General features: G+C 42.7%; 1 protein-coding gene across 2 annotated transcripts in view; it reads right to left on the reverse strand.

The window, feature by feature from the left end:
- The window catches only part of LOC116184563 (uncharacterized), a 31,850-nt gene extending 10,544 nt beyond the window's left edge, over positions 1-21,306 (reverse strand). Inside the window, exons 1-2 of one of the 2 annotated variants that reach the window (XM_085586261.1) lie at positions 13,654-21,306; positions 2,280-2,424 (exon numbers count right to left, since the gene is read on the reverse strand). In XM_085586261.1, coding sequence (XP_085442387.1) covers positions 2,280-2,311 — 32 coding nt within the window. In that variant the 5' untranslated portion in view covers positions 2,312-2,424; positions 13,654-21,306. Of the gene's footprint in view, positions 1-2,279; positions 2,425-3,792; positions 8,897-13,653 lie in introns of those variants that run through there. The other variant, XM_085586257.1, reaches the window with a different exon arrangement.
- Between the last annotated feature and the right edge of the window lie 1,584 nt (positions 21,307-22,890).

Consider the following 22,890-nt stretch of genomic DNA (forward strand, 5'->3'; position numbering starts at 1 on the left):
CCTTGCTCTCCCAGCATTCTGGGGAGGCCAGGGTGGGTGGGAATGACACCCTGACCTGAAGCAGAGGGTTAGCAAAGAGCAAATGTGAGCAGTGAAGCAGCACAACCACCCTGCTCCAGAGCTCAGTGTTGGTTGGGGTGTGACCCTTGTCCAGCCATCTCACCAGGGGACTCTTAATGCTTGGGAGTTTTCTCAATGTCTGCAAAATTTCTTAGGTTAGTTTAAAGTCTAATTTGTCCTTCAATCACAGAGTCATGCCAATTTTTTTATTTTCTCCTCCTTCATCCATGACTAGATAAGGCTGCCTTGTGTGTGGCTTGCATTACGTACCTGTACAGATTTCTGTATTTTATTTTATTGTTTGTGTTAATGATTTTAATCATGGAGGTTTTGGTTTGGAAATGGAAGGCCTGTAGCTTTCACAGCACAGATGGGAGATAAAAGCACTATAATCACAGAGTGCGATCAATGAGACTTTTTCCAGGAAGATGCTAAAGGCATTATTTGGCATTAACAAAGAAAGGGATAATTAGAAAATAGGCAGAGAAGCCTTTATTCCTGTAATTAATTTCAAAGTTGGAAGTTCCCTAGTGCTTTTCTGTTCAAAAGTGACAGCATATGAGCCATTGCAAAGGAGATATGTATTAATCATAAATCAGAAACAGGGAGGAAATTGAAACCTGTGTTTCCACCAGCTTTATAAGAAAAAGCTGCTGCCTGGAGTTAATGTGTATTCTGACTGTATGTGGAGGAAAAAACAATTATAAATAGTTATTGACACATTACATGAAAGGTAAGAGAGGATATAGCCAAACTTGGTTTCCTGGGAGACTGGGCAGTCTTCTCCAGAGAAAAAATAATACTCAGGAGTTACTTTGAGGTTGTGCCTATGTTTGCAGCTGATCTTTTCTGCACTAATTTTTTACAATTGCTATCAGCCCCACTGATGGCCACAGTGATGGAAGAAGTGTTCAGCAAACTTCCTCTGCCTCCCTTCATTTGAACACTGTCAAAACTGTTTCTGAATGAGAAGTTAGTGGCTCTGCTTTAGGAATGCCAGCAGCCACAGGCGTCTTGCTTACAGCCTTCTCCCATCTGGATCTTCAGCTTTTTAACAGGCAAACTGAACATCTTCCCCCGGGGTAAGATCGAAAATTAGCAAAGGAAAAAGGCATGCACAATTTTCTGTATGGCTTTTTCCCTTCTGTCCCCTAGTCAGTGGCTGTTGTCCCCATCATCACATCCACAGGTGTGACATGAATTGGTGTGAAGTGTCCAGCTTTGCTACAAGGGGTGAGGCTGGAGACCTTTAGCACTGGTGTCTTTTACTCAGAAACAGTGGATCCCCTTAAGACAGCTGATGTTGCACACAGAGCCATATATTTATTTTTTATTTGATTTGATTTTTAATATGGACAGCTTTACAATTAGTTTTTTAATTTCAGTCTGGTTGAACTGACATTGTTGGCTTTGTATCACGGCTGGCTTGGCTGATGACTGGTGAAGGTGAACATAACACTCATGGTGCCTCCTCACACCATGAGGAACTCACAGCCTACACACACTTGCAAGTTCCTATTTGTATAATTTTGGGGTTAACTGTAGAACAATCATTCAGTCAGCTGTAATGTAGCATTTGTGTATTTATATATACTATAAATCACATGATAAAATTTTGCATGTGTACACACACACACACTCTCTTTGAAATTATTTTTTCACTTATTTGCTCACAAGGTTGGTTAGGTGTCTTTGCTTACATCCCTCTCCATTTTTCTCTAGCTCTAGACCTGCAGGCAGGTGAACTTGGCATCTTACTTTACAACTGGATCAAAAAAAAAAAAGCATAAAGGTAAGAGGATTACATACAGGTTCTACATGGTTTTATTTTTTCAGAGTTCATTCAAGGACAATCTTTCTTGTAGGTCCCATTCCTCGAGTTTCTTTGCTTAAAGCAGAGAAATATGTACATAAGCTTATCACAGAGCTATACCCAGCATTTCACAATGTGCAGTTGGCATTTGCTGATGGCAGCACCGGTGGAGCTCTCTGTGTTTCCCAATGCATGGAGGAGAGTGTTTGAAACAACAGTTTTCTTTTCTATTACTTGTTAATTTCCATATTCTGTTCTCATTGCATGAGCTCCAACACTTTGCTCTCAAGCAAGTGATGCTATTTAAGTTCTCCTGGAAATACTTCTTACACATGCAGGAATAGAAAAAAATGATCTGCATGTCCCTGGCAGAAATATCTCCTGAAACCGCTAATGGTTTTCTTACCTCACAGCTATATCCCCGGAATGTTCCTGCATTTACCACTCCAAATCACTGCAGTGATGGCTTAAGTCAGACAAGCTGTTCTTCTCCTTCCAGTGAAATGATTGTCTCCTGATGTGCGTCCTTCAGTCCTATTTTTGAACATAACCTGGGAAAATCACCCCAATCACTGTCAGTAGTTAGTCTTTGACCGGTGGTTGTAAAAAAAAATCTCTTTCTTTTACCCCTTTATCTCTTCGGGGAAAAAAGTTTATTAACTTTGATAGAAAAAACTTTAAAGTTTTAATTGTATGAATCATTCTAGAAGGTAGCACTAATTACTTTTGATTTATAATTATAAATCAAGTTTGTAGAGAGGTGTACATATGAATGTCAAGTATCTAAAATACCTTAAGAAGGTACAGAATAAGATAAAGAAAATTACAATTTTCCAGAACATTTAGATTTTATACTAACACAGGCAAAAATACTTGCTTAGAATGCAACTTAAAGATGTGATAGGACACAATGTTATCCTTTTACAACCCACGTAAGATATGTTATGATGCACTGCAATGACTGCAAAACAAAAAAACTTTAAAGACAACTTAGTAATACCTTGATTAATGCAAATTTTATGAAACATTCAAAAGGATATTAACATGTACTCAAATTTCATCCCTCGTTGGCAAATGTAAATGTAACATTTGGCTAAATAATTGTCAAAATTTCCACATTCAAAACCTTTCAGTATCTGATTAGACTGCGGAATTAACTTTTGTGTAAATCTTCTTGAACCTTTTGATTAGCTTCCCAATCGTCACTGGGAATTTATAATATAAATTACAGCAGCAGGCTTAAAATTATTTGAACATGCCTAGAGCTAAGAGCCAACTAAATTGAAATCTTTTTAGTTATTGGAGTATTCCTGCTCTTTGCTCCTCTAGAAGACAGAGCAACATTTTAGCTTGTCCTAGAAAGGAGTCCAGCTTGACTGCAGGCAATTCCAGCCTATGAAGAGACCCAAAATAGACACCTGGCTCATTCCCAAGCCATAGTTTCCAAGTGAACCAGCTCCCAGCTCAGTCTCAGTGATCTCTCACTCACACAGAGACAGACTCTGCCGCGCCATTCATGCTCAGCAGTGTGTCAGTCCTCAATTAATAACGCAGGCTACACCCAGAATCAGGCTGTGAACAGGTTTAACCCTACCCAGATCTCCAAAACGGCCTCTCCTTGTGGACATAGACCTCATTTGCTCTAACCCCTGGACTGTGGCTGTCTTATTTAGGCTCTCTTGGACTACTAAAAATTCCTCTCTTTCATCCCAAGTCATCCCGGCGCTGCCCTGGCCAGCAGCACAAGGAGATCTGTGTGGGATGTGCAGTCCATGAGCTGTCCCAAGGTGCTCCCACCCCATTCAGAAGATCTGACACATCTTCACCAACTATTGGCAAGGTGTTTTGGACTTCCAAGCAAGAAAAAAAAAAAAAAAATTGTGGTTTTCTTTGCTGTGAAAGGGAAATTAGTTCCTTACCCACTCCTCCTTCCAGACTGGGATATGACTCAGATCCTGATAGTTTAAGGATGATCAGAGCCGATGCTGGATTTCTTTTGTGAGATGTGTCGTAGCTGTACTAAATGCTGAGGATAAAATTACCTTCTGCTGCAGTCTGCTGCTGCTGGAAAACAAGCAGGACCTCTTCCTGTAGCTGGAGGTAGATAGCTTTTCATCTGGACTTCAGTCAAATTCACAGTTTTATGACTTCCCATCTAATGCAATCTAAAATTCTTGTAAAAATACCAAAAGGAGCATACTTGTGCAACTTTGATATTGCTGATAACTGGGGGATGTACATCACGGGCAATTCCTTCCAGAAAGGTTTACATTTCTGCTCGGCTTCCAAATGAAAAATATCTCAAGGAAACATGGGGTTATTTGTGGTGCTAACAATGCATATTTTTGAGGGTCTCTGGTTTCCTGTGGCGCCTCATCCTTAGGGCACTTCATTGTGAACGTGCTGGCACACATCCTTTTCCCAAGCCCAAAGCCACCTGGCAGCTACAGCAGGAAGAGTGAAAAGCAACATCCCACTTTCAACAGTAAAGTCTCAACCTATGCATGATTTGTTGTAGCAATCTACCCATTTGCTCTCCTGCAGGGATAAATTACTGGTGACTGGACTCTGCTGTAGAAGGAGAAAGATTTCATAAGAACCCCATAGCTTATACTCCAAAGCATGAAGGTTTGTCCTTTATTTTAAAGCATGGGAATAGCTAAATCAATATTCTCCCAATGTCAACTTAAAATAATTGTGAAAGCCATAGTCTTATTTTCCCTCTAAATTTGCCTTTAACTTAAACATACAAACATGCATCTTATAGGAAAAAAAATTAAAATAATAATTATTCGTTTTCAGTACCTGGCTTAAAACACTTTGGAAGTTCATTGATTTTTCAGAAGGCTGGAAATGAGCACAGTCTGAACAACAGGTATTTCCTGAAGCATTTCAGATAGTATATCCCAAAGCAGAGCACTCACTAGTGTTGTTTGCTTTTGAAAATTTTGACTGTGGGTGACATTTCTGTAGGCTGGATCCCTTAACTCTAGGTAATACACAGCGGAAATTACTTGCTCCTCTGTACACATGCTCATGCCTTTTAAAATGATATTTTAAATGTAAATAACTCCCTAAATACACGAGGTTCAATCAGCACATAGTTCTTATACTTAGGAAGCCTCAAGATGGCACTCTTGAACTGCAGAGTTTTTCAGGGAAGCTGATTATGAGTTTCTTGCAAGGGAAAAAAAAAAAAAGGAGAAAAATGTGATGGTGAGTGTGAACCTGTGCAGGAATAACCAGAGGAAATATCAAGAGGAACAGCAATATTAGACTAAAGCATGAAAACCTATCAGAGTTCACATGGCAAAATGTACTTGAAAGCATGGGTTAGTATAAAAATTAGGGTTGATAAACCCCCCAAATTTTGTGAGTAAATCCACAGTTTTTTTCAACTTCATCCAGTTTTTTATCTTGCTCACCATCCCCTATTCAATACTTCCTTTTCTCTCACTGAAGGTGTTTCCATGTTACCTCTTGAGTATCCTGGGGCTGGCTGAGGTGTTGCTTGTGTGGGGTAGATGTGGGGCAGAACACACTTGTGTAGGATATTTATGCCAGAGGCATGTGGATGAGGGATGATGAGAAGGAAAAAACCTGGTGCTCTATCTGTGACAGCAGACCCTGATGGCTTCTTCCTGGATGCTCCTGCTTCCTCCTGCAGCACAGGGACAGAGAGAGGAGACCCTGGTATCCCCAACTTCAGAGGGGAGGGAAGGACATCTACCTGCCCTTCACTGGGAACTCACAGACTCACCTACTCTTGCCTTGGTGGCCAAGAAGGCCAGTGGCATCCTGGCCTGCATTGTGTGACCAGTAGGAGCAGGGAGGTCATTCTTCCCCTGTACTTGAGTGCTGTGTCCAGTTCTGGCCCCTCAGTTTGGGAAGGACCTTGAGATGCTTGAGCACGTCCAGAGGAGGCAACAGGGCTGGTGAGGGGCTGGGAACACAAGCCCTGTGAGGAACGTTTGAGGGAGCTGGGGTTGTTTAGCCTGGAGAAGAGGAGGCTCAGAGGTGACCTTATTGCTCTCTACAGCTCCTGAAGGGAGGTTGCAGACAGGTGGGGTCAGTCTCTCCCACAAGGCAGCACTGACAGAACAAGAGGACACAGCCTCAAGCTATGTCAGGGAAGGTACAGGTTGGATATCAGGAAAATATTTTCACCGAAAGAATAATAAAATACTGGAATTGTCTTCCCAATGAGGTGATGGAATCACCATCTCTGGATGTGTTTAAAAAAAGACTGGACATGGCACTTGGTGCTATAGTCTAGTTGAGGTGTTAGGGCATAGGTTGGACTTGATGATCTTAGATGTCTCTTCCAACCTCATTATTCTGTGATTCTGTGATACTCTTATATCATAGCATCATTCCTTGCAATCAGGCTCCTGGGTGGGATTCCTCCACAGGGGCTGGACAATCCTGCTGTGCCGTGGCTCCCGGGCAGTGCTGGAGCAGCTGGCTCCAGCCAGGCACTGTGGTGGGTGGGAAAGTGCTGGCACCAGCACGTCATCAGCCATGTCCCACTGGGGGAAGGGGGACCCAGACTTGTGAAAGAGGAGCTGGGAAGGAGGGCATCATCTCCCAGGCCTCCTAGAGCCTTTCTCTCTCTCTTCTTCTTCATCCTCCTCTTCCTCCATAAGAGGAATTTTTGTGGGAATCAGGGAAGTGCAATAGGAAACAGCCATGGGAGAGAGGATGAAGATTGTGGTGGACCTACCCTGGCTTACCAAGACTTTTTGGCGTTTTTCTGCCATGGCATTTGCCTTCCCTGGCCCAGCACTTTTCCTCAGGTGTTGCTTCTCTCCTGTTGACTTTGGTGACTGTGTCCTGGCAGGTCAGGGTCACAGCTGGCACCATCCCAGCCCACCAGCCAGCCTGCCTTGCTGGCCACGCTGGAGCCACCACGCTGGAGCCAGCTGTGGATCGCTCTTAGGAAATCACCTGCTGACTCACCCTTCCCTTGCTTGCCTAAGTGAAATCATGCCTGCCTTTAAAAATCTCATTGCAGCATTACACGACACATTTATCCACTTCTTTCACTGTCATGAACTGCTTCAGATAAGCAGCTGTGAGGTTTTTAGGAAAGATAAGGTGGGTTTTTTTCTGTGCTTCAGGGCCTCTGAAATAGGCATTACTTCTCTGCTTGCTGATATAAACACAAATCTCTTGAATCACTGAGGTTGTTCCTGGAGATGCTGGGAACTTGCTTTCTCCATCACAAGGTGGACTCAGACATATCTCTCTGGGCCAGGTTTGGTTTAGGGACCAGAACTGTGAGGATTTTCAGTTGCTGTGCCAAGATTGGAGGCATTATTTACACTCTAATATATTGGAGGCATTATATGCACTCTATTTTGCAGAGCCAGTCATGCATTGAACCCATGTCCATGTCTGTTAGCCACCCAAAGCAAGAGCCTGATGAGTGATGGATTTTAGAGATGGACAGACAGGTAAAAAATGAGTGGAATTTTGCTTAGGTTGAGACAAACCACAAAATTTTTTCTTGGTTTTTTTTTTTTTTTTTTTCCCTCTTTTTACTACATTTTGATCTATATGAGTTTTGGGTTTGCTTCTGATTTCATTATGTTTTGATTCAATGTTGGTTTAGATTCTGATTCACCTGACATTTTAAAAAAATTGTGCTTTATAAAATATATTCATTTTTAACTGAGAAAAACCTGCTGAAGTTTTTTATGGCCATACCAACCATATCTGTTGAAAAGAAGTTGAAGGTCCTGACATTTCCCAAATTTAACAAAAAGAAAGTTACTTTTTCTGAAGTAGAATATTTCAATCCAACCTTAAGGAAAATACTACCAAATTTTTTCTTTAGGAAGACCAGTCTTGCCGATCATGATAAATCTTATTTATTTCATCTTGTGATGATTATTAAAACAATATTGAAACCAAGCTTTAGCAAGTGATATACTACTGTACCTTGGTTTTTCAAACACAGCCATGCCATGGGACAGGAATGCAGTTTTAGGACTTGGTGTTGTACCTCTCCTTGTGAGGTGCTGCATCTCTCATTTTCCTGTTGCTTTCTTCTGTAATTTGAATTGCTTCATATGCTTGATCCTGCGACATCTCTATAATGTTTTCTACAGCTTAAGCAGATCCTCAAAAGCACTAAAAGCTGTGTAGAACTCATACAAATGTGCAATTCATCAGTTCAGAAAGGTACAAATAGAGACATTTAACAGGCTAGCATGTGAAAATCATCAATCTTCTATCAGTCCTGTAACACTGGTCATTTTCAGACCACAAGTATTTAAATGCCTCCTATTTCTTCCTGATGTAAATAAATTCAATTTTTTTTTTTTTGACAAATAACATCTCCCAAAAATGAAAACGATCTTTGAGCTTTGTACAAGAATTTTTTACTTTCTTAGCTGCAAGATGAAAACTAATGCTCCCCTCTGTCTTAGTTTGGAATACTGATTTGCAGAACTTCTTACTGGAGGACATGGTAGATATTTTTAAATCATACTTGCTCTTTAATGTGGAGAGCCATCTCTGGGAAAAGTTTGCAAGATCAGGCCCACGGTCATCATTTAGTCAAACTGCATAATTCTTAGGTCTTTTAATCTTTTCTCATAAATCAATCCTCCAACCCCCTTAGTCGTATTTGTTGCTCGTCTCTGAATTCCTTCCAATTTTGCAATTTACATTATAATGAAGGTTTAGTGAAACTGATGAGGAAGTGATTTTTGGGGCCAATTTTTATGCTGCTTGTAAATATTCAAAACCTGGCTTTCCACAGGCTCATGAGGGCCCCCCAAACTTCATGACAATGGCAGGGACCTGAGGAAATCCCACTCCTGGGGCAAGGACGGATGTTTTGCCAGATTCTCCCACTATGGCTTGCCACTAATTAGTATTCATTATCCCATTGATTTCCATGGGGCTGTAACTGCCTACAGCACAGCTCATGGTGAATAAGGACGGGGGGGATCTGCCCCAGCCTGCACCCAGGATCACTAAACCACTCCCTGGTTTCACTCAAGTTGGGCTCAAGCAGGGTTCTTTGGGGCAGCAAAAGGCATCAGGCAGAGATGTTTTCTGCAGGAATGCCTGTGCTGGTGGGTGACAGTGCTGGGCAAAGCACATCTCCTGGTGGTTTGGCTGCCATGCCACGCTCTGCCACGCTGGGACAAATGGTGAAGTTAAGAGCTTTGCACCCCATGGCTGCTGTCCCTCCTGGTTTGGATCTGTCACGGCTCTGCTCACCTCTGCTCCACACAGCCACTGTCTGGAAGAGTGTAAGGGCAAATCCAGAGGCACTGAAGGTGGTTTGCTGATCAGAGACCTGAAGAAGATGTACAACTGGCAGAAGAGCAGCCACTGCCACCACAGCCACCTCCCCTGCTGCTGCTGCCTGGCTGCAGGACATCTGCCCATGGCCAGAGCCTGCCTCAGCACTGAGCAGATCCTTCACGCTGAGGAGAGAACGTGGCCACCACAAAGACCTGATGGATTTAACCTTTCTCATCCAGTACAGCCCACTGGGGTGTGTGCTTGTCCATGGCTGGAGGGGAGGCTCAGGGTAAAGCCATCTGTGAGCCTTTGTAGAAGAAGCCTGTGCTGAGAGTCCTTGCTGTCCCTCTCAGATCAGCTGCCATTTACGCCTCTCAAGGAGACAGAATTGCTTTCTCGTACTCTTTTTCAACCTATAGTTCTTATTTTCCTATGTGATAGCTACAGTGGATTGGAAATCTGCTGCACTGGCAACAGGCTGAAGTCTCCTGTGAGAGTCTTAGCTCAAATGAAAGCTAGAGAAAAACCATTAGAAAATGAATAGCTGAACCCCTGCCTGCCTGTTTGCTGCCCTTGGCCACACCATCCATACTGTCTTCTTGCTTCTACCTCCTCTGAGTGCACAAATGAGAAGCCACCAGTGCATGTTTTGAGTCTCAGTCACACAGGTTAACCAGAACCTTTAAATGGAGGCTATTCAGACCAGACCCTGAGGACAAATTTCTCCTGTATGCACCTTTGTAACCACTTCCACCAAAGTAATTTCTTATTCTCTACACAAGGTGCAGAAGCTTACAGAGATCCTCCCTCAACAGGGTAGGCATATGGAAAACAGCAGCCAAAATAATGACTGCAAAGTCAAAATGTCAGGGTTTTAAGTCCTTTAACAACTTTGTTTGACTTTCAGAAGAAAGGTTTGAATTCACAAAGCTGCTTGGCGGTGCTCTGATGAATTGAAACAGGTGGTTTTGGATGAAGAAAGCCTGAGATGGCAAATCACTCACCTTTTTGTTATTTTTCCCAAGGACTAGAATTAGTGCTGGTGCTTTCTGGACTGAACCAAGGTGCCATGTAATCAGCTGCAAAATTACTGGGAGCAACTTTAGAAATAGCCCACATGTGCCAATTTGCTGTAGCTGTGCCTTTCTCCTGAGGGACAATATTAATCTCTGGAAACTGTACTTTCATGCAACAACACAGACAGGGTTGCAGGTGCTGTGATGGGGAAAGAGAATCTCAAAAATGAGGAATAAAGGTAAGCAAGGCAGATATGAGTCTGCAGAAAACCTGGGACCACAACTCCGTGACATGTGAAGTGTTCCTGAGGCAGATACTGAAAACTCAGTGTAAATCATTGTGATGGTCCTGTAACAGAGGAAGAAGATAATGCCAGATAACCCCATTTCAATAGCTGGCACATCTTTCCTGGTGCCATGAATTAGTAACATTTAGAAAGAGCTGTGAATTTTTTTTTCCTGTCACTTTCAGGGTCAGGAAGAGACTGAGATGCTTCTTGACACTCAAGAAGAGCAGATCTGTTGGTCAGAGCTGGATCTTTCACAGGATATTATGGCTGAATTCAGCTGAGTCTCATAACCCCTCTGGTTCCACCTCTCCAGGCAGAGCTGCTCAAATCAGCCTGTCCAAAGATCACCTTAACTATAATATCAAACCCAGTCTGGGAGATCTGAGCAGCTCAAACCATAACGTGACAATTTTTTATCAGATGAACAGCCAATTATGTGCCACATCAGCACCCCCAGCTGGAAGCTGTATTGGTGATATGCAATATCTGAACACACCAAACACTGAAGCCTTTGAAATTACAAAATGCTCTTGAGAAGCTCCTGGCCAGCAGCTCAAACCACAGAATCACAGAATAGTTGAGGTTGGAGGGGACATGGAGGTCATTTAATCCAACCCTTCTGCTCAAGAAGGATCATGTAGAACCAGTTGTTCAGGACCATGTCCAGGCAACTTTTGAATATCTCCAGGGATGGAGACTCCACAACATCCCTGGGCAAGCTGTGCCAGTGCTCTGTCACCCCCACAGTGAAAAAGTGTTTCCTGCTGCTGAGGCAGAACCTCCTGTGTTCCAGTTTGTGCCACTGCCTCTGGTCCTGTCACTGGACATCTCTGAGAAGAGCCTGGCCCTGTCCTCTTTTCACCCTCCCTTTGGGTATTTACATACATTGATGAGATCCCCTCTGAGCCTTTTTATCTCCAGGCTGAACAATCCCATCTCTCTCAGTCTTTTCCCACAGAAGAAATGCTCCAGTTCCTTAAACATCCTCGCCATGGCTTTTTGCTGAAGTCACTCCAACATGCCTGGTTCTGAGGAGAGTGAAAGGATCACCTCCCTCCACCTGCTGACAGTGTTTTTTCCAGCCCAGGATATCTTTGGCTGCTTTTGTTGAAGGGATGTTGCTGCCTTATCTTCAACCCAGTGTTCACTAAGACCCCTGGGCCATCTCTGTAAAGCTGCTTCACCTACACTTCATGTCACTGATCCCCATCCTTCAGGCCAGACTGTTCAGGGGGATTTTAGTGCACCACACTGTCTGCTCATCCAGTCCACGCTTTATCAACTTGACAATAAGGATATTACATGGGAGAGTGTCAAAAGCCTTACTTTAGTCTAGGCAATGTCCACTGCTCTCTCCTCACCTACCAGGCCTGTCATTTCATCACAGAGGTTCAACCATGCATTTCCCTTGGTTGTTGGAACTCAAAATGTCCCTCAGACATTTTTGGAGGTTCCAGGTTCAGGTCAGAAGCATTTGAGACCCTGGCAGGCAGCTGGAAACAGCTGTGATTTTGAGTTTGAGCCATGGAATGATTTACCAACTTTGCAGGAAGAACAAGAAGTCACAAAAGTTTAGATATTATAGTAGAAGTAGTCACAAAGTAAAGGGAAGAATTTTTGAGTGCTGTACAGGGGGGCTTTGGTTTTGTACATGGGGGTCAGAGGTTTTAAGATGGAGGGATTTGGGCCTGCCCTGTCCTCCCTCTTTCTCCTTCCTTGCCTCCATGTTCTTGGTGATGTTGGCACTCACAGATTGGTTTAGAGTAGAAAAGCACTATTTAATATAGGTAATAGGCATTGGGGAAAAACTATGAACATGTAACACGTAATGTACCATATAAAAGATAGAAAATCACCATTTAATATAGGTGATAGGCATTGGGGAAGAACTGTAACCATGTAACACATAATGTACCATATAAAAGACAGCAGCAGCCCTGGGTGGGGAGAGAAGAAGCAGTCGGGAGTCAGAGAGGATGTCAGGGTGTGTGTGTGCCTCTGCCTGAGCTGTGAGCAAACCACAGCAGCTCAAGAAGAAAATCTGTTAGATAATTTGCAATAAACTGCCTTGAGACCAGACAACAAGAGACTGCTGAGCCTTTCTTCGGAAGCACGGGTTGGAGGAGAGATTTTTCCACCACACGGAGCCCCGAACCAGGCCTGCGTTCTGTGACTTGGTGAAGCCACTCTTGGTGACTTTCTTGTCCTTCTTCTGCCTGGAGATGGTGTATGGCATTATCTGCCTTACCAGGGCTGGGGGTGAGGCTGACTGAGTGGAGTTCCCTGGCTCCTCCTTCTTGTTCAGAAAAATAGTTGCTCAGATTTGTAAATGATCACCTCTTTTTAGGCCTAAAAATACTAGTGTTTCTAGCTGTGTTCACTGAGAACATGAATTAGACTAAGCCATGTCAAGCTAGTCCTGTGGGGTGTCTCTAGAATCTCCCCAGAACATAAGGCTCCTAACACCTTGCTGCCTGGTGTAGCTTGCAGTCCAAAGACAGAGCATGGGGAGTGAGGTGCAGGCAGAGAGCAGTGAATTGAAGTGGCTTCCAAGAGGTAACGTTAGAGGCTTGGTGGAAAAGTTGCAGTGGGAACTCAGGGACAGAGCTGAAAATGCTGAAAAAAACAGCACTGGCACTGAGCAATGATGATCACTGTATCAAAGACAATCTCTGTATTTCTTTCTTCCTGTAGGTATAAAGACACCCATGGTGAAAGAATTGTTTCAAAACCAGCTTTTCAAATGGTGAGCTTGACTAGAGGGGTGGTCCCAAGAGATCAAAAACTACATCGGGGAAGGTTTAGGTTGGATATTAGGAAAAAAGTTTTCACCAAAAGAATAATAAAGTACTGGAATTGTCTTCCCAGGGAGGTGGTGGAATCACCATCTCTGGATGTGCTTAAAAAAAGACTGGACTTGGCACTTGGTGCTATAATCTAGTTGAGGTGTTAGGGCATAGGTTGGACTTGATGATCTTAGAGGTCTCTTCCAACCTCATTATTCTATGATTCTGCGAGTCTGTGAAAAACTGCCTGCAAGCTTTTTGCATTCAAATATAAAAGTTGGGAACTACCCATGCTCTCTCAACCCTTCTCCCTCAAACTGAATTATTCCCAGATATTTCACCATTTCTCTTTTTTTTTTTTTCCTTTCTCATGGCAGATTGGTCTCTTCCACCCTTCAGACAGCATTTATGACAGATGTGCTTACCATGTCTCATGGAGTCTTTCCACTGAGATGTGCTTGTCACAAACATCATCACAGGTTAGTAGAAAAATAATCTGGAAGCAATTTTTGTACACTGCTCTTCAGAGGTAGGTTCTTTTCTCCATGCACTGCTTAACTCTTTGAAGGTCAGATCACCCACGTGTCCAGACGTGCTGGTTCTGGCACTGACAGAGGATGGTGGGAGCTGCTTCTCCCTGCCCCAAGTCATAGTGAACTTAGAGAATTGTGGGGCTCAGAGCAGGTCAGGGGATCAGCATTTACTGCTGCTGTTGGAGAAGCCAGTGTTATTGAAGTGGCAGATGAAAAGCAAGGGGTGGACTTTTTCTCTCTCTCTCATGCTGTCTTGTTTTCTTGAGTTCAAGCTCTGCTATGTGGCTAATCAAGGGAGGGAGTAGCAGAGAGATCATTTGAACAAACAGAGCCCAATACTCGATTTGGATGGTGACAGTGAAAATGCCTTCTCTTGCTTTAGTGACCAAGTGACCAACCCCTACTGCCCAGCCTTGCAGCTGCAGGGAGAAGATGAGTGTGTGTTTGTGTGTGTGTGTTTGTGTGTGTGTGTGTGTTTATGTTTGCCTGCAGGCAATGAGGGAATGAGCCTGGAAGGAGCTCCTGCAGCGAATGGAGTTTCTCTTTCTGGCAAAAAGTTTGGATTCTTCGCCAAAGCTTGTCACCACCTCCCAAAGCACCGGCCTGCTCTCTCTCCCATGCTGGTATTTGGCTCCTGCCTTCTTTCCTCAGCTGCCGAGAAGTTCCTCCTGGTTTTGGCAAAGGAGAAGAAGCCCTGGCCTGGGGTTTGGCATCCTCCTGAGCTGGAAGGGAAGTTGCTCAGGTGGCCAGGGTGCTTTGGATCTCCCAGCCCTGCTGTCACACACTGTGCCACAGGGCTCCTCAGTTCCCATGGGAATGTGAACACCTCCTTGGGTGTTTCAATCCATTTCCTTCTGGCCAAGGCTGGTGTGTGCTCAGCTGCTCTCAGCAGCCCCTGGCCAAGAAGTGCAGGAGCTGCTCAGGGGCAGAATCTGAAGGCGATGGATGAGCTCAGGGTAGTGCTGAAAGCTCTGCTCATCCCTTGGAGGCAGGGTCTGAAGGGATGAGGGAGCCAGTTTGAGCTCTGTAAACAGGAGGGAACAACTTTCAATGTTTAAAATATACTTAACCTTAGAAGTGTGTGTTCTGAATTGTCCTGAGAATTGGATGGAGTTTTGGATGAGGTTTTTTATTCTATAAATTAGGAGCTATTGTTAGATAGGGTAAGTTATAAGTCTGTACATTCTCTTTCTTTAGAAAGGACCATACATGGCCTCAGCAAATGAATATAACTTTATTAGTAAATTAGGTGTTCTTCCCTTTGGAGTATGTTTTCTTAACCTCTACCCCCCCTGTCGCATTAAGGCATTGATTTTAGTGATTTTTAGCTATTTCAAAACTTATGTATGCATAGATACGAACATTTTCTCTCTCCTTTTCTCCTTTTGTCATCTGGTAATACTGGAGTTACTCTGAGTGAAAATCCTCTGGGAGATATTCCAGGAGAAATGAAGGCGTTTCAATCAAACCAAAAAGTGATTGCAAATCACATTTTGAACAGAGTACAGCTGTCCAGTAGAAACAATGATTTCCCTCCCTGCATGTATCTTGGAAAAACTGATCTGTGGTTTTCACGCAGGGATGCGATATCAGAAATTTGAAGTTACATATTGTTAGATTGGATTTTTTTTCCTTTTGTTTTGTGGAGAAGAGGTATTCCTCATGGAAAATTTTCAGAGGCATGATCAATACACAGAATGAATTGTCTGTTGTCAGTTCTACACTGCAAACCTGGAGACAGTCCATTTTTGTACTCCAGGGTGCTCTAACAAGCATCATGGCTGAATCATAATAAACATTTGATTTTCCTATCAAAAACACATGTACCCACACAAACAAACATATTTCATTCTACTTCCAGTGTCTTTGATGGCATAAAATTTAAATACCTGAGGCAATTTATAAAGCAGATATAATGCAAAATCCATAGCCAGATCACTAGAATTCAAATATCTAAGCCTTTAAGAAACAGAAAAAAGCCAAGCAACATGCAGTTGCATAAATGCTCCATTCCTTGCTTTCCTTATATTCAGAAAGAGCTCATAAAAAAATCCTCTGCCATCTGCTATATCCCCACCTATAAGGCATACTTGCAAATTCTTTTGATGTGCAGATCATTTCTTGGTATTAAATTTTCATATATGCATGCCAGTCTCTTCTTCCCAATCTGCTTCCATGCTCCTGCTTAGGTACCAGGTGTGCCCAGTTGGTGGAGGCCTGCTTTTGGGATGCTCAATCTTGTGGGGACAGCTGTGGAAAGACTGGAAGAGCACTGTCTCCATTCAGAGCCACTCAAGGTTGGTGGAGATTATAATTTCCCCCAAAAATCTTGGCTGGAGCTGATCTACCTGCCCAGAGATAGAGGGAGGTGGGGAATCCTGGCAGGTTCCTGCTGCTCCCTTAGAAAAGGCTTGCTTCAGTTACTCTCCTATCCCCTTTCTCTGTAAGAAATATACATATAAATAAGTGTAATAACTAGCTGTTAGTTGGTGTTTAATTGTTTAATAAAGAAGTACAAGAAAAATTACTTCTATTATGATGAAAACCTCCATTATTTAGACCAGCCTCAATTAAAGCATCCTGCTGGCCAGGACTGTGTATTTCTCTGCTGTAAACACCACTCATATTTGCAGTTCTGTTTTGCCATGGGAAATTCTTCATTTCGGTTTTCTTACAGAAGTTTTTAATCCCCACATTGCAGATACAGAAAAGGGAGGACTGCAATCCATAAGGGTACAAACACTTGCTGCTTGTTTCTAAATCTTACCTAGGAGGAAGCTTTTTGCTGAAATGTGCCTGAAATCTGACATTTCAAAGCAGAGTCTTTTGTAAACTGGAGGGAACTGAATCTGTTAGACTTGCAATCTGGAAGCTGCTAAATCTACAGTGGATGTACTTCTCTGGTTTGCATTCCCAGATTTACAGACAGTCCTCAGAAGGAGAGCTGGATGGACCCACCTAGAGATCCTCAGTACCAACACAGGGTAATTGAAAGTCCTTAGAGTTGCAGATTAAGTTGATGAAGAGAGGAGAAAGGCTGACATAGAAAAATGAAGTTTTTTCCTCAAGATGATACCAAACCTTAGTGTCAGACCCAGGTTTTAATCCCAGGTTTTGTGACTTCAAGCCAAGTGTCCAATGATGTGTCCTGCTCCCCCCAACATTTGTGGAATACATTTCTCTCTATATCTGCATCTCTCGCTCTACCTATACAGACACATTTATATTTAACATACAGAGTTCACTGTATAGATGGATAATTCTCTATTCATTTACTAATTTATTATACATACCACATTCCAAACAATGTAAATATTTAAAACACTTCATTTGAAATGCTATCTGTTTATTTTGCTCTTTTAGAAATATCCAGAATGTCACACACTTTCTCTTCCTGTTTTGGAAAGGAATCCTTTCTTGCCTGCAGAGAAAGAGGCAGCGATATTGAAATTTCCACAAAGAGAGTTTGTCCCTTGAGTGTTCTTGCAGGCATTTGTGCTGAAGAGATGTTAACATAAGCATCATTTTAGATGAAATATATTCCCACTGCTGCTTGATGCTGCAACTCCCCATGTTTGCCAGCCCTCCAAGGAACCCAACAGCACAAATAAGAAAGGCAGGACTTAATTTTTTTTTTCCCAAGCTTTAGAAATAACACTTCAAGCCTTTTCTTTTATATGCATAAAGATTTGCTTTGGGATCACTTTAAACAAGTTTTTTAGTCCTGTGTGGCCAGAGCAGTCTTTGCTTGTGATGAGGACCCAGGCAGGTGAATGCCCCCACCCCTGTGCTATCCTAAGTACAAACCCACTCAAATACTTCACTGCAGGGTGAGCCATCATCCCAAAAGGAGCAGGAGGCTTTTTCGCTGTGCCTGGCAGTCAGAAGCTCCCCTTCCAGGGACAGGAGCATCTGAGGCTGGGACATAATCCTTCCCTGACAGCAGAGCGCTTCCCAGGTGACCCCAGATGTTCTGTAAATGCTGATTTTTATTGCTGTGGGCACGGGAAGAGATTAACCACACCAGCTGGCAAGGGATTTGAAGTGAAGCCTCCTTCCCCACCTCTGATCTGAGATCAAATGCTCCAGCCCTGCCTGCCACACCCTGCTCCTGCAGGAGGGCGATGCCAGGGGCACCCAGATGGCCGGGCCACCACAGGGACCCGGCTCTCCAGGGCACTGCCAGCTCCTGCTGACACCTGCTGTAGGTTGAGGAGGAGCAGGAAGAACAGGAGAAGGAGGAGAAGGTGGAGGATGTGGGAAAGGCAGGGATGAAGGACAGAAAACACCCTACCAGGACATGCTTTGCACAGATGTTAAAACCCAGGAGCATCTTTACTAATTGCAGCAAACTTGGCAGAAATTAAGCCTAATAGGCCTCCTTCGTGTGATTGTGTGACTAAACACCAGATGCCCTAAGGGCACAAACTGACAAAGCTGTGGAAATCTTCAGTAAAGTGTCTCTGATCCTTCAGAAAGGGAGAGGATGTCACAGGGCAGCCTCCCCAGAAGACATCCCCCTGGGGATCAGAAGGATGGGGTGGGGATGGAGGTGTTGAGGCTGCGCGTTATAAAACCCAGCACCAAAATCAAATTTTATGACAAAGATGCTCTTGAGAATGCATTTTCATGAAGTCATAATTTTTTTCTGGAAAAGTGGCAAAGCTCCAAATACTTCCTTCCTATTTTGCTCTCCCAGCACAGCACTTCTGCCCGCTGTCATGAAAAGAACCGGATACTTTGCAAACGGCCTTGGTGTGTCATGGGATTTATCCAAGAGTGTTGTAAACCACATGGCCCTTCTCTCTCCAGCCTTATCTTTGAAATGTCTCAAGAGACATCTTATTTTTATGACTGCTCAAGGACTGTAAGCTCGAGGAGCTGCTTTTGGGAATGCATATGATCCCCTTCACATCAAATGACTGCATCGTAATGTCAGCGCTGTCTGTGCAACATAAAGTAGCTGCTGAATCCCAGCTTTCCATCTGCAGCTCCTCAAAATCCAGGATTTTGGGTCTGAAATTCCTATTCCCGTATTTTCAATAATTTGAGACTGTTTATTAAAAGGTCTAATGTGTGATATTTTAGTTCCATGTGTTCTGTGGTCAGGAAAACATAAAGAGTTTGCTCTTGAGAAATTTTTATCTGCATTTGTGGTTAATGTGCATGATTGCCTGAGGGAACAGTGTGGTAGTCTGCCAATGATTCTTCTTGTTCCAAAGAACAGTAAAACTTTACAATTTTAAATCATTGGCATAATACCTTTTTAGGTTATTTCAGAAATACCAGCTATCAGTTTCAATAAAGTTGCAGCATTTTGTTTTGATCTTTAAATTTATTGCTAGCATGAGAATAGTAATCTGCAATATACCTGCAGGTCAAAATGAAGAAATTAACCTTGTTGGAATGAAACTTTAAAGGTTTTATGCTCTGTTTTAACATGCTACAAAATAGGGATTTGAAGGTTTTTAAGGCAGCATTTTCTGATGGACAAATTCCATGGGAAGATGTGTGCTTATCATTAATTATTAGGACAAATCTGGGAATTTGAAGATGTTCATAATAAGAAAATAAGGAAAAGTTGCTGCACATATGAGTGTAAGTTTGAGGGCTTCTGACAGCAGTTCTGTTTCAGAAAATAAACTCAGAGGCTGTTTCTCCAGGCTGGTTTTGTGAAGCTGACATCTGATTCAGCTTCCTTGACCCCTCAATGGACTTGAATCTGGTGGAGTACATCACTAAGCGTCAGAGGAGGAAATAAATGCTATTAGTAAAGAAATATTCCTCTTTGGTGATGTTCACTGTCAGGCTTTTGAATTTGTCCTGGCTCTCCTTGACAAAGAATTAGCTGACAAAAATGATACTGCAGTGTCAAGAGATAACTGGTTGATCTCATCCTCCAAACTGCCTCACCTATTTCTCACTGTGAGCTTGGTTACTCATTTCAGACATCCACTTATTTCTGTTTCACAGACCTATATTTTGCTGCCATATGTCCCTGGAAACCTTGACGTCAGAGATGACTGCTCTTGTACCCGAGTCCAAATGTTAGAGGTTCATCAAATGTGTCTCTAATGGTTGCTTTTTTCATGCTGCTACTCAGGGTTCTGGTCCCAAGATGAGAGAAATATAATCTAGGAAGAGAGAGCAGCCTGGGAGGATGACTGGGTGACTTCACAGGAATACTTATTTTCTGGGATATGAAAACACATTGGTAGTGTAGGAGAAGCAGTAGGCTGAATGACTGGGTTTTTTTTATATTAATGACTAAGTGTTCATCACGCCAAAGGTCATTCATTTCATGTACCCCACAACTATGCAAGCCTAAGTCTGCCTGGTGGTGACTAGTGGTGACACTTCTTGTTTGTCTCCATCATCTGAGCTTATGACTGTGGTGAGAAGGCCTGGGCTCTATGATTTTATAGCTGCTGATGTAATTATTGCACAGCTAATAGTCATGGATCCCCAGGGCCTGAAGAAATTGCAGCAGATGGGAGAAGAGGCTTCTAGAAGAGTCAGCTCTGTAATCCCTCTGCCTTCCTCACCAACAGGCAGCAGGGTTTCGGTGAGCACATTTCTGGTGAAGGAGCAGGAGGATCTTGTGTCTGGGTTCATAAAGACCCTCATAGATTTAAGGCAAGACAGAAAAAGGTGAGTTCATTTGTCACCCAAAATAAAAAATTAAAAAATAAAACCATCCCAAACACTTGCAACAGTGTTAAAAAAGTAAAATAAAAAGCAGGTCTTTTTTGGAAGCTTCCAGGTGCTCCCATGGTCATGGGCACACCTGGCATCAGATTTCTATTATTTTTTATAAGTTTAACAAATGAGCATATCTAACAAATTTTGTTCAATTAGAAGAGCAGTTGGTTAGGTAATTTTTCCCCGGGCTCTGCCCAACTGGAGTTGGTACAGAGGCTTCTTTGCCTCATTTCTTGTTGTGTCCTCTCAGGTTCTGGTTGGAAAACAAAATGTCCTTTTGGAGGTTCTCTTCTTGACAATAGGACTAAACAGTATTTCAGGAATATGTTAGAAGGTTAGCTTATTATTCCAAAATCTAAAAGAAAGGGTAGGAAAAATGCCAAGAGGTCTATAATGATGTATTAACAGTCTACAAAGCTACAAATGTATGAAAAATGTATTAAAAGCAAAATTCTTTAGGCATCGAATTCACTGAAATTGTACTTTCAAAAAAAAAATCACATAGACACTGAGTCCAGAGAGACAGACCATGGCCAGGAAAAGACTTAAAAAAACCTCAGTGTTTATATCTAAGAAATCTGAGTGTCTAATTTATAAACAAGTAGGTTTATTAACAAGTTAGGTTTCCTTCTGTCTGGCAAACCAGCAGACGCCTGTTTGAATCTATCTGCAGTGTAAAGAAATAACAGCATAGAAGTGCCTATTTCATCTTGTGATGAAAAGCCCTTTGGCAGGAGGTCCCCATCCACCCAGAGATGATGTGAGAGCAGCTCCTCATGCCCTGGCATACAGCACAGCAAGCAGCAGGGTCACTGCCTTGGGTCACCTGCAGGCATGGACACAGCAGAGCCAGAGCTGCAGGTCACTCTGGCTGTGCCACCACACACCCAGTCAGGTCATAACCCAGCCTCTGAGGCTGGGATGAAACCAACCATGATTTAAGAAACTTGGGAGGGAGAGTCCTGTTACAGAATTGTGCCTGCCACAGTCAGAAGGAAGGAAGACTTATATCACCCAAATCTGAAGACTCCTCTCCTTCCTGCCTTGGAAGCTGTTTCTTTGCTGTGAATGCTGACTCAGCTGAATACCAAATAGCTGTGCTCTGCTTTCCAGTGAAAGAGACTCTGAAGAGCACAAACTTCCCCAGAAAATCTGGTTTTTTTCTTAACAAAAGTGTCAGAGTCTTATACTGGTACTTCAGAACTTTTCTGACACATAAGAAATTAGATTTCTTACAGTCATAGCTGTAATTAAGCTGAGCATGGCCTGAGTCAGACTCTGAGCACCATCTCTGAGCAAATATTTCTATATCTTATTGTGGAGGTACCACCATACAGGCTTAAAGATGCACCTTATTTCCTTAAGCCTGGGAACAGAAGTTATCCTGGAGTTAGGCACTTCCACTGAATTAACTGCATGGACAAATGGGACCTGAGTGAGCAATCCAGGATTTAAAAACAAATAATATTCCATGCTAAAATACCCATATTGCATCAATAATTGAATAAAAACAGACTGCAAGAAAAGTGTAAATTCTTTTCCTCAGCTGTTCAGAAAACATTTTGCTTTCCATTTGACTCCTATGCTGTGATATATTTCATTGCTATTTTATTAAAAATGCGTTTATTGAAAGTATTTCTGTAAGTCTCAGGAGACTTGGCAATCATTTTTATTGGATTGATCAGTTCCACTTGCATACAAATTGCTCTTTTTGAATTGACTGTTGCAACGCATCTTTTTGATATAAACTGTTCTATTGATTCCGACATAAATAATGGACAGAGTACTTCAAATCATAAAAAACACCAGTTTGGGGGATTCTTACCAGAATATACTACATACCAAACAACAAGAAACACAAAACCACAATACAACAGAAAGGATCTGTGAAACCTTTAGCTTTTAGAAACTTTTCCCTCCTGGTTTTGGCAGCTGCCATTTGTCTGTCAATTATATCCTTAATTTGCACACATTGCACATGTTTTTGCATTCATGAAACATGAATGGGGAAAAAAAAATCCCTTCAGCAGATCTAATGTGTCTAATGAGAGAAAAAGAAAGAAGAAAATGGGGGGGGGTGGGGGGGTGGGAATTACATTTGGCTGTTCTATTTTTGTTTTGAGCTATTATTTTAGGAGGGGGTTTTCTTACCTTATAGGTGTGGCTGCCTTTCTGCTCAAGTTAAGGCACAGCTTCATGTTCCCCAGAAACATCTTTTCTACCACAAACACACCTGCTGCTCTTGGGATAGCTTGGCCAAATTGCAGCTCATTTGGAAATCGTGTCTCTCAGTTGTGGGATGGTTTGCTTCTCAGTCTACACTTCCTGCCCCTTCATTTCTGAGTCATCACAGCAATGGATTTCAGGCTGGTCTCTATTTCTCTTTCCACTGAGACACCCCTTCCATGTATGACCAACATCCCCATA

The sequence above is a fragment of the Lonchura striata genome, chromosome 1 (genome assembly GCF_050655825.1).
Source record: "Lonchura striata isolate lonStrDom1 chromosome 1, ASM5065582v1, whole genome shotgun sequence".
NCBI lineage: Eukaryota > Metazoa > Chordata > Aves > Passeriformes > Estrildidae > Lonchura > Lonchura striata.